Source organism: Mobula hypostoma, chromosome 6 (genome assembly GCF_963921235.1).
Source record: "Mobula hypostoma chromosome 6, sMobHyp1.1, whole genome shotgun sequence".
Taxonomy (NCBI): Eukaryota; Metazoa; Chordata; class Chondrichthyes; order Myliobatiformes; family Myliobatidae; genus Mobula; species Mobula hypostoma.
The window spans coordinates 4,070,738-4,083,612 of NC_086102.1; the positions used below are offsets into that span (position 1 = coordinate 4,070,738).

Genomic DNA, 12,875 nt, shown 5'->3' on the forward strand with positions numbered 1-12,875 from the left:
CCCATTCTGACATGTCTATCCACGGCCTCCTCTACCGTAAAGATGAAGCCACACTCAGGTTGGAGGAACAACACCTTATATTCCGTCTGGGTAGCCTCCAACCTGATGGCATGAACATTGACTTCTCTAACTTACGTTAATGTCCCACCTCCCGTTCATACCCCATCCGTTATTTATTTATATACACACATTCTTTCTCTCACTCTCCTTTTTCTCCCTCTGACTATACCCCTTGCCCATCCTCTGTTTCCCCCTCCCCTTGTCTTTCTCCCTGGGCCTCCTGTCTCATGATCTTCTCGTATCCCCTTTGCCAATCACCTGTCCAGCTCTTGGCTCCATCCCTCCCCCTCCTGTCTTCTCCTATCATTTCGGATCTCCCCCTCCTCCTCCAACTTTCAAATCCCTTACTCACTCTTCCTTCAGTTAGTCCTGACGAAGGGTCTCAGCCTGAAACGTCAACTGTACCTCTTCCTAGAGATGCTGCCTGGCCTGCTGCGTTCACAAGCAACTTTTATGTGTGTTCTTTTGTGTGTGTTGCTCGGATTTCCAGGTCTCTTGTTTGTGACAGTTACAAACACCTTCCTTTGTCCAGGTGATTGACTTGACTGACTACACTGTGAACTAACGTGGTCAGACTTTAGCTCTCTGCCAATGAGACAGATTAATTTTCCATTTTAGAGTGAGCTGAATATATCTTCTCCCACACGGAGGAGCTGCTGCAGAGGGAAAGCCGTGAGAGGTGAGCTCGAGAACACGAGCAAATAGCAGAAGCGGGCCATTCAGTCCGTCAATGCTGTCCCCGCCTGGAAATAAGACCACAACGGACCCAATCAGAGCCTCTTCAACATCTTCCCAAAACCTCTAACTACATCTAATGATCTGGTCTCCACAGCGGTCCGAGGTAGAAAATCCCAGAGACTGACGAGAAATTGCGCAGATGTTGGAAATCCAGAGCAACACACAAAATGCTGGAGTAACTCGACAGGTCAGGCAGTATATATGGAAAGAAGAGAAGTTAGAGCAAGAAGCTTGGGGGAATGGGAAGAATGGGGAGAGGGAGGGCTGAAGTAAAGAGCTGGGAAGTTGATTGGTGAAAGAGATAAAGACCTGGAGAAGGGGGAATCTGATAGGAGAGGACAGAGGCCGTGGAAGAAAAGGAAGGGCTGGGGCACAAGAGGGAGGTGATGGGCAGGTGTAACAGGGAACAGATAAGGTGAGACGAGGAAACAGGAATGGGGAATAACGGTGGTGGGGGGGGGGTGCATTACCAGAAGTTCGAGAAATCGATGTTCATGCCATCAGGTTGGAGGCTACCCAGATGGAATAAAAGGTGTTGTTCCTGAGTGTGGCCTCATCTTTACAGTAGAGGAGGCCATGGATTGACATATGTAAGAATGGGAATGGGAGGTGGAATTAAAATGGGTGGACACTGGGAAATCCCACTTTTTCTGGCAGACAGAGCATAGGTGCTCGGCGAAACAGTCTCCTAATCTACGTCCAGATACAGTAGATGACACTACCAGGCTCACAGATGAAGTATCACCTCACCTGGAAGGACTGTTTAGGGCCCTGAGTGGTACTGAGCAAGGATGTGTAGGGTTTGGTGTAGCACTTGTTTTGCTTGCGAGGATAAGTGCCAGGAGGGAGATCAGTGGGGAGGGACAAATGGACAAGGGAGTCGTGTAGGGAGCGATCCCTGTGGAAAACAGAAAGAGGGGGAAGGGGAGGGAATGATGTAATTGGTGGTGGGATCCCGTTGAAAGTGGCAGAAGTTACAGAGAATTATGTGCTGGACGTGGAGGCAGGAGGGTGGTAGAGGAGGACAAGAGGAACCCTATCCCTGGTATTGCAGCAGAGGATGGGGCAAGGGCAGATCCGAATCAGGTTTATGATCTCAGCATGTGACATGAAATTTGTTAACTCAGCAGCAGCAGCTCAATACAATAAATAATCTAGTAAAGAGAGAGGAATAAAACATCATAATACATTAACAAGCAAATCAATTATGTATATCGAATAAATTTTTAAAATGTACAAAAATAGAAATACTGTACATTAAAAAAAAAGTGAGGTAGTGTCCAAAGCTTCAATGTTCATTTAGGAATCAGATGGCAGAGGGGAAGAAGCTGTTCCTGAATCGCTGAGTGTGTGCCTTCAGACCCCTGTAATTTCCTACAGAGAAACATAGAAAACCTACACCACGATACAGGCCCTTCGGCCCACAAAGCTGTGCCGAACATGTCCCTACCCTAGAAATTACTAGGCTTACCTATAGCCCTCTATTTTACTAAGCTCCATGTACCTATCTAAGTCTCTTATCGTATCTGCCTCCACCACCATTGCCGGCAGCCCATTCCATGCACTCACCATTCTACCTGATGGTAACAGTGAGAAAAGGGCATGCCCTGGGTGCTGGAGGTCCTTAATAATGGACTGCTCCCCAAAGATGTCCTGGGTACTTTGTAGGCTAGTGCCCAAGATGGAGCTGATGAGATGTACAACTTTCTGCAGCTTCTTTCGGTCCTGTGCAGTAGCCCCTCCATACCAGATGGGAAGAAATGTCCATGTTGCTCAGTTTTAAATAACCAGCCCTTGGAACCTCTACTCCCTCATTCAAGATCTGACCCCAACACTAAACACAACCCCTGACCCTACACATACCCCTTACACACACTAATTCTAGACATCCCCTAATCTTGCACACACTAACCCTAGACATCCGGACCCTACACACATCCCTAATCTTACACACCCTAACCCTAGGCATCCCGACACTAAACACATCCACTATCCTTACACACTATGACCCTAAACACATCCAGTATATTTACACACCCAGAAGACATCCCCTGACCCAAAACACACCTAAACCCTAAACACATCCCATAACCATACACACCACACATTCCCTGATCCAAAACACATTACCCGGAACATATCGCCAAATACTAAACCCTTACCCTAGTCCTAAACATGCCCATTAACCCTAAGCACACACACTGACCCCAAGCAACACTTGCTGACTCTTGATCAGCTGTCCGCCAAAATAACAGGATCTCCCAGTGGCCACCCATTTTAATTCCACTTCCTTCCCGTATGTCAGTCCACATCCTCCTCTCCTGCTGTAATGAGTCCAGACTCAGGTTGGAGGAACAACACCTTATTTTCCATCTGAGTAGCCTCCAACCTGATTGCTCAAATTCCAGTAATGCCACCCCCCCCCATCACCATTCCCATCCTGTTACACCCTCTCACTTTAACTCCTTACCTGCCCTCTGGTTCTCCTCCCCCCTTTTCTTTCTTCCATGGCCTCCATCCTCTATCAGATTCCCCGCTTTTCCCGCCCTTTACCTCTTTCACCAATCAACTTCCCATCTCTTTACTTCACCCTCCCCTCCTTTCTGATTTCAGCCATCACCCTCTGCCTTGCACCTCTTCCTCTGACCTCCGGTCCTGATGGGTGATCTAACCCTTCCCTCCCACATACAATATGATGTAAAATGGAGGGCTATAAATGATTTGGATGAAAGTATAGTTGGACTCATTAGTGTTTGCAGACAACAGAAAAATGAGATATTTCTCTCCACCACTTTTGTTCCCAACCCCGGATTTGAAAGTGAGGGGGTCAGGCATGGGGCTACAAGCCCATCCCGTAGAAACCCAGAGCTACAGAAAGTGCAAAGACCTCATACCCGGGAGAGGAAGGACACACCTCGGGACAACGTGAAATGCTGGCCCAGGACTCTGGCGAGCTGTCAGCGGCCTACACCCCAGTAGGGGCAAGTAAGAAAGGTGATTGTCGAAACACACAGCAGGGTATAGATCAGTCACACATATAGGCAGATGGAATTTAATTTGGGCAAGTGAGAACTGTTAGCTTGAGAGGTAAAAGGGAAAAGTATGCTGCAAATAGTGTTGATGTACCGAGGGTCCAAGTCCATCACTCAATAGGGTGACAGTGTGGTCGCCCTCATTTGTTGGAGCATTCAATACAAGAATGAGGGAGTCAGTTTGCAGTTTTATAAAATTCTGTTTAGGCCACTTCTGGATTATTGCAAACTGTTCTGGTCACCCCATACAGGAAGGATGTCGAGGCTTCAGAGAGGGTGCAGAAGAGGTTTACCGGGATAATGGCTGGTTTAGCAGGCACATGCTACAAGTAGAGGTTGGACAAACTTGGGTTGCTTTTCTGGAGGCTAAGGGTTGATGCATCAGATTATGAAAGTCATAGATAGGGCGGGGTTGATAACCAGTGTGGATAACTTCACTCACCCAATCTCTGAACCATCAGGCTCCTGAATCAGTGTGGATAACTTCACTCACCCAGTCTCTAACCATCAGGCCCCTGAACCAGTGTGGATAATTTCACTCACCCAGTCTCTAACCATCAGGCTCCTGAACCAGTGTGGATAATTTCACTCACCCAATCTCTAACCATCAGGCCCCTGAACCAGTGTGGATAACTTCACTCACCCAATCTCTAACCATCAGGCCCCTGAACCAGTGTGGATAACTTCACACAGGGCGGGGTTGATAACCAGTGTGGATAACTTCACTCAGGGCGGGGTTGATAACCAGTGTGGATAACTTCACTCAGGGCGGGGTTGATAACCAGTGTGGATAACTTCACTCAGGGCGGGGTTGATAACCAGTGTGGATAACTTCACTCACCCAGTCTCTAACCATCAGGCTCCTGAACCAGTGTGGATAATTTCACTCACCCAGTCTCTAACCATCAGGCCCCTGAACCAGTGTGGATAACTTCACTCACCTGGTCTCTGAACTGATTTCACAGACTACAGTCTCATTTTCACAGACCCTGCAACTCATTATTACTTTTTATTTGTACAAATTGGCTTCTTTTGCACATTGGTTGTTGGTCCGCCTTCGTCCATGTATAGTTTTTCATAAATTCTATTGTATTTCTTTATTGTTCCTCTAAACGCCCGCAAGAGAAGGATCACAAGGCCATACAGAGTAATGTACTTCGATAATAAATTTACTCTGAACTTTGAGAGTTTTCCCACTATTCAGGACAGTTACAAAGACAGGTGTGCAAAAAGGGCCCGAAGGATCATTGGGGACCCGGATCACCCCAACCACCAACTGTTCCAGCTGTTACCATCCGGGAAACGGTACCACAGCATAAAAGCCAGGACCAACAGGATCCAGGACAGCTTCTTCCACCAGGCCATCAGACTGATTAATTCATTCTGACACAATTGTATTTTTATGTTATATTGACTGTCCTGTTTTACATACCATTTATTACAAATGACTATAAATTGCACATTGCACATTTAGATGGAGACGCAAGGTGAAGAGTTTTACTCCTCATGTATGTGAAGGATGTAAGGAACAAATTCAATTAGACCAAATGATAAAGGAGCAGATTCGGCCATTCGGCCCATCGAGTCTGCTCTGCCATTTCACTATAGCTGATCCAATTTTCCTTTCAGCCCCAAGCTCCTGCCTTCTTCCTGTATCTTGCCTTAAATACAAACAAGGACTTGGCCTCCACAGCTAGGAAAGAACTATCAAATACTGGAGGTTGTAGCTTTCGGCTGAGAGGGAGAGGGTGTGTTTATTTTTCCAGAGAGTACTACAGTGCCTTTAAGGGGGTATGAACCGTGACATGAACAGACAGGGAATAGGAAGATACAGACCATGTACAGGCAGATGGAATTAGTTTGAATTGTTAACAGAAGAGATTCTGCAGATGCTGGAAATCCAAAGTAACACACAAAATGCTGGAGGAACTCAGCAGGCCAGGCAGCATCTGTGGAAGTGAATAAACAGTTGATGTTTCGGGCCGAGACCCTTCATCAGGAATAAATATTGGACTGTTTTTCCCTTTCGTAGATGCTGTGTGGCCAGTCCAGCCAGTCGGGACACTTCATATGTCTGTGTCGTTCACATCTCGGAGTGAACTACTCATCCTCGATTCAGCAACATATCAGGGCTGTTCCCACCCCCAGTCAACAGTTTCCTCTTTTGGATCGAACACCCTCCCCATCAACGTGACCGGGCAGGTCAGAAAACATAGCCAAACCTGCAAAATTTACATTAAAAACATCCAACTCTGTATCACAAATTTATTATACATTATTTACATTCAGAACGGTCTCAATGTAGCAGAACAAGTGACCCGGGAAGGAATTCAGTGTTTGGATCAGATCACACAAAATATTCTTAGGGAGTGAATCACAGATAAAGTTCCCTGTGATTTTCAGGGCAGGAACAGTATGAGTTAGATACAGAGTGAAGCTCCCTCTACACTGTCCCATCACACACTCCCAGGACAGGGACAGTTAGATACAGAGTGAAGCTCCCTCTACACTGTCCCATCACACACTCCCAGGACAGGGACAGTTAGATACAGAGTGAAGCTCCCTCTACACTGTCCCATCACACACTCCCAGGGCAGGGACAGTTAGATACAGAGTGAAGCTCCCTCTACACTGTCCCATCACACACTCCCAGGACAGGGACAGTTAGATACAGAGTGAAGCTCCCTCTACACTGTCCCATCACACACTCCCGGGGCAGGGACAGTTAGATACAGAGTGAATCTCCCTCCACACTGTCCCATCACACACTCCCGGGGCAGGGACAGTTAGACACAGAGTGAAGCTCCCTCTACACTGTCCCATCACACACTCCCAGAGCATGGATGGTTCCTTCCTCAGCATGGCTTCCAGTCCACACCAGCTGACCACGTAAACTCCTGTGGTGCAAAGTACCAATTCTACACACTTCACCTACAGCCGAATCGGTTGCGTCCCTGACTGTACACACCACCTGTAGCATGTCTGTAGTCGCAGTGGTGAGCTGGGAGGGAGCAGTGCTCACAGTTCTCAATCGCTTCCCTCCGTGAGATCATCCCCAGAGCTCTCGTATTCCTTGGACTCGCTGTCGGTTTCCTCCGCCTCTACGGGACGTTTCATCCCACGCTGCTGGGACAGAGCGAGAGCGAACCTCATATTGTAGCGATTCCAGTCACACCTACAGGCCATTGGAGTGAGAACAACGTCAGTCAAACAGCTCCGTACAACAGCAGGCAGGCATGGCGCTGAGTCAAATCCACCCCACTGAACCCCCACAGGTCAGACCGCACTGAGTACTGTGAGCAGTTCAGGACCTCTTATGTACAAATGATGTGTTGGCATTGGAGAGGGTCCTGTCGAGGTTCAAGAGAATGATTCCAGGAATGAATCAGTTAATGTATGAGGATCATTTAATGGCTCTGGGCCTGTACTCACTGGAATTTAGAAGAATGAGGGGGCATCTAATTACCTATTGAATACTGAAAGGCCTAGAGATAGTGGATGTGGACAGGATGTTTCCTATAGTGGGGAGTCTAGGACCAGAGGGACAGATAGAGTGGATGTGGACAGGATGTTTCCTGTAGTGGGGAGTCTAGGACCAGAAGACACAGCTTCGGAATAGAGGGGCATCCATTTCAAACATTGATGAAGAGGAATTTCTTTAGCCAGAGGATGGTGAATGTATGGAATTCATTGCCACAGATGACCGTGTAGGCCAAGTCATTGAGTATATTTAAAGTGGGGGTTGACAGATCTTGATCAGTCAGGTTACGGGGAGAAGGCAGGAAAATGGGGTTGAGAGGGATAATAAGTCAGCCATGATGGAATGGTGGAGCAGATCTGATGGGTCAGGCCGAATGGTCTAATTCTGTTCTAACGTCTCATTATCTGATAGGTTGGAGAGTTCCAGTTCAGGGCAGATTGAGTGCTTGGAAACTCACCAGAATCAGTCCTGGGTCATCAACATCAACAATATGAATGAAAATGTGGTTAACTGGATCAGCAAATTTGTGAATGACACCAGTGGAATCAAAGGTCATGGGGAGAAGGCAGGAACTGGATACTGATTGTGGATGATCAGCCATGATCACAGTGAATGGTGGAACTGGCTCAAAGGGCCGAATGGCCTACTCCTGCACCTATTGCCTATAAGATTGGAGGTGTAGTAGGCAGCAAGGAAGGCTAATGGAGCTTGTAGCAACATCTGGACCAGCTGAAGAATTGGCTGAAAAATGACAGATGGAATTTAATGCAGATTAGTGTGAGGTGTTGCACTTTGGTACGACCAACCAGAGTAGGTCTTACACAGTGTATGGTAGGGCACTGAAAGCTGTGGTAGGACAATGGGATCTGGGAATACAGGTCCATAATTCCTTGAAAATGGCATCACAGATAGAAAGCTTTTGGCACGTTCTCTTTCATAAATCCAAGTACTGAGTACAGGAGTTGGGATGTTATATTGAAGTTGTACAAGATGTTGGCAAAGCCTAACTTGGGAGTATTGTGTGCAGTTTTGGTCACCTACCTACAGGAAGGATGTAATGAAGATTAAAAGAAAGCAGAGAAAATTTACAAGGATGTTACAGAGACTTGAGGGTCTGAGTTATACAGAAAGATTAAACGATGTTACAGAGACTGAGGGTCCGAGTTATAGAGAAAGATTAAAGTTGGGACTTCATTCCCCAGAACACAGAAGACTGAGAAGATTTGATAGAAGTTTACAACATTATGAGGGGTATAGATAGGGTAAATGCAAGCAGGCTTCTTCCACTGAGGTTGGGTGGGTCTAAAACAAGCAATTGTGGGTGAAATATTCACTCAGAGGGTGGTGAGAATGTGGAACGAGCTGCCAGAGGAAGTGGAGGATGAGGGTTCGATTTCAACATTGGAGAGAAATTTGGATGGCAGGGGTTCGGAGGGCTATGGTCCAACTGCAGGTCAATGGTACTCGGCAGATTAACATTTTGGCATGGTCTAGATGGTCTGAACAGTCTGTTTTCTGCTGTAGTGTTCTATGACTCCAAGTGTGAGGTGCTGCATTTTGGGAGGACAAACCAGGGTGAGACACCATATACAGACTCACAGTTTGGAGACAGTGTCGAAGTGATGCTGGATGCTCCTCTGAAGGGACTGGATCACCGGCAGCAGGTCCACCGAGCTGAGGGAATAAACTAACAGTTATACACAGTATCCCCATCGACACCGAGCTGACAATAAACTAACAGTTACACACAGTATCCCCATCGACACCGAGTTGACAATAAACTAACAGTTACACACAGTATCCCCATCGACACCGAGCTGACAATAAACTAACAGTTACACGCAGTATCCCCATCGACACCGAGCTGACAGTAAACTAACAGTTACACGCAGTATCCCCATCGACACCGAGCTGACAGTAAACTAACAGTTACACACAGTATCCCCATGGACACCGAGCTGACAATAGACTAACAGTTACACACAGTATCCCCATCGACACCGAGCTGACAATAGACTAACAGTTACACACAGTATCCCCATCGACACCGAGCTGACAATAAACTAACAGTTACACGCAGTATCCCCATCGACACCGAGCTGACAGTAAACTAACAGTTACACGCAGTATCCCCATCGACACCAAGCTGACAGTAAACTAACAGTTACACACAGTATCCCCATGGACACCGAGCTGACAATAGACTAACAGTTACACACAGTATCCCCATGGACACCGAGCTGACAATAGACTAACAGTTACACACAGTATCCCCATCGACACCGAGCTGACAATAAACTAACAGTTACACACAGTATCCCCACCACTGTCGCATGCTCTCCCCACCACTGACACTGTGGTGAGTTTTGTTTGTTTGCACGCAGAGTGGTAGGTGCCTGGAACGGGCTGCCAGGGTTGTGATGGAAGCTGATATAATTGACACCTCTAAGACACACGAATGGACAGGGAGTGGAGAGAATTGGACCACGTACAGACAGTTGGGCAGTTTAACTGTCCCCAGAATGGCTGGAAGACCAAGATTTTCCCTGTAGAAGTGGGATGCAGGGGATTCGTTGCTACATCTACAACCAGTCTATTGAAGAAGATGGGGGTGAGGGGTCACTCCCTCCAACAAGCAATCAAGTCCTTGTCAAATGCAGCAGAAGAAAGCAGCAATTGGATTTCGATTAAAAGGAAAGACAACAACTGGGCTGCAAGATGAAGACAGGAGGGTATGGAACTCAGGGGGGTGTATCTGGGACGTCAGGTAGCATCGTTGAGCCCTCTGGAGACGTCATGGGGTTATCAACAAAACGTCAAAAAAGGAGGGTGCCCACCTGATGACCCCAATGACGTACCTACCCTCCCTCCTTGTCACCACTCCAAACCCACTGCCAACATCGAGAGTGCCAACTTACCATAGGGATTGAAACATCAAGTCGTAGTAGCTCTACCACACACACACACACACAGACACTATAGCCAAAGGGTCTATTCCACTATTGAATTAATCTGTCTTCTTGGTACACAACAGGAGACAACTCACGCACAATCCACATGACTCTGGAATGCGGGAGGAAACCAGAGCACCCAGGCGGCCACGGGGTGAGGGTACAAACTCCTCGGCGAAAGTACCGGCAGTCGAAGGGTCTCCAGGGCAGTGATGCAGACGCATCTCAAAGTGACTAGATGGACTCGACAAATCGATGTGCCGAACGCACAGGAGTTGTCCAGGAGCAAGACTACTGGCGCTTCCATCGAGTGAGCCTCCCCCCACCCCCATAAATCAGGAGGGGAAGCCACGTGGCCCCCACTCACCGGGCCTTCAGCTTCTGTCCGTGCAGGCTCAGCAGCTGCTCAGCCCAGCTCAGGAAGAACTCCAGATGACGGGATGTCTCCAGGGTCGAGGCGATGAACTGCAGCATCTTCTCCACGTACAGCGGCGGCAGGGTCGTACAGACGACTGGAACTGCAGAGAGGGCAGGTTGGTCATTACACACGAGGTATGGCGAGCCTGTTCACAGGGAGATTCACTGCCACCCCCCCCCCCTTCTTACAAACATACAAAGCTTTAGTCAAGCACAAAAGATATACAAAGGGCAGGGGTTAGAATACCGTTATCGAATTCAAATTAAAATCCAGTAATTACCATTTATAATGCACACAATTCCCGGGATCGGGACACAGCTCCTGGAAATCCACCCACTCTACCCATAATAGTCATGTGCTCCCTCTCTAAGGGCAACCTGGCACGAGCGTAGTCCCGGAAGAGGGGCAGGCAGTCGGCTCGGACAGAGCCTTCACCAGCCCACTGCCTGGACCCATGAATGGCCAACTTGACCAGGCACAGCAGCAAGTCTACTACGACATCCAGCGAGCAGGCCGCCCCTCTCCGTACCGGTGCCCATAAACCAGGATTGCGGGGCTGAAGTTCAGCCAGAACTTAGGAGCAACACCTTACGATATTCAAACGGACTGCAACCTCTCACACTTTAAATAGACCTGGTATACTGACCCCTCCTGTCCACAAGACAGGTGGACAGGGCATCAGTGAACTTGCTCAGGAATCTATTACACAGTACTGTCCAGTGCAGTACCCTCCAGGCCCTGATGTACAGGGGAAAGATGCCTCATGGAGACATCCCAGGTCACCATCACCCTCACCATCCCGTTCCCACACTCACCCCGGTCCTCACCCCCACCGTCCCGTTCCCACACTCACCCCGGTCCTCACCCCCACCGTCCCGTTCCCACACTCACCCCGGTCCTCACCCGCACCGTCCCGTTCCCACACTCACCCCGGTCCTCACCCTCACCGTCCCGTTCCCAAACTCACCCCCGCCCTCACCCCCACCGTCCCGTTCCCACACTCACCCCGGTCCTCACCCTCACCGTCCCGTTCCCAAACTCACCCCGGTCCTCACCCCCACCGTCCCGTTCCCACACTCACCCCGGTCCTCACCCTCACCGTCCCGTTCCCACACTCACCCCCGTCCTCACCCCCACCGTCCCGTTCCCACACTCACCCCGGTCCTCACCCCCACCGTCCCGTTCCCACACTCACCCCGGTCCTCACCCTCACCGTCCCGTTCCCACACTCACCCCGGTCCTCACCCCCACCGTCCCGTTCCCACACTCACCACGGTCCTCACCCTCACCGTCCCGTTCCCACACTCACCACGGTCCTCACCCTCACCGTCCCCTTCCCACACTCACCCCGGTCCTCACCCCCACCGTCCCGTTCCCACACTCACCCCGGTCCTCACCCCCACCGTCCCGTTCCCACACTCACCCCCGCCCTCACCCCCACCGTCCCGTTCCCACACTCACCCCGGTCCTCACCCTCACCGTCCCGTTCCCACACTCACCCCGGTCCTCACCCTCACCGTCCCGTTCCCACACTCACCCCGGTCCTCACCCTCACCGTCCCGTTCCCACACTCACCCCACTCGAGCCTCATCCAGTGGCCCCAACCTGGGGGTAACAGGTGGAATAGTGGCGTCTTCCGCACTTACCGGGACCCTGGCACTCCACTCCCACGAGCTGTACGGACACTCACTCCGTGTCTCCGGGTCACTCTCGAACACCCCTGGGTTACGGACACTCACTCCGTGTCTTTAGGTCACTCTCGAACACCCCTGGGTTACTGACACTCACTCTGTGTCACTCTCGAACACCCCTGGGTTACTGACACTCACTCTGTGTTTCCGGGTCACAATCAAACACCCCTGGGTTATGGATACTCACTCTGTGTCTTTAGGTCACTCTCGAACACCCCTGGGTTACTGACACTCACTCTGTGTCTCCGGGTCACTCTCGAACACCCCTGGGTTACTGACACTCACTCTGTGTCTCCGGGTCACAATCAAACAACCCTGGGTTACGGATACTCACTCTGTGTCTTTAGGTCACTCTCGAACACCCCTGGGTTACGGCACTCACTCTGTGTCTTTAGGGCACTCTCGAACACCCCTGGGTTACTGACACTCACTCCGTGTCACTCTCAAACACCCCTGGGTTACTGACACTCACTCTTGAACACCCCTGGGTTACTGACACTCACT

The 12,875-nt window shown here is 49.6% G+C and overlaps 1 protein-coding gene across 1 annotated transcript in view; it reads right to left on the reverse strand.

Annotated features, from left to right (window-relative positions):
• Positions 1-4,835: 4,835 nt before the first annotated feature.
• Positions 4,836-12,875, reverse strand: part of pwp2h (PWP2 small subunit processome component) — a 53,728-nt gene continuing 45,688 nt past the window's right edge. The window contains exons 19-21 of the mRNA XM_063049762.1: positions 10,630-10,780; positions 8,911-8,985; positions 4,836-7,005 (exon numbers count right to left, since the gene is read on the reverse strand). Coding sequence (XP_062905832.1) covers positions 6,858-7,005; positions 8,911-8,985; positions 10,630-10,780 — 374 coding nt within the window. The 3' untranslated portion in view covers positions 4,836-6,857. The remainder of the gene's footprint in view (positions 7,006-8,910; positions 8,986-10,629; positions 10,781-12,875) is intronic.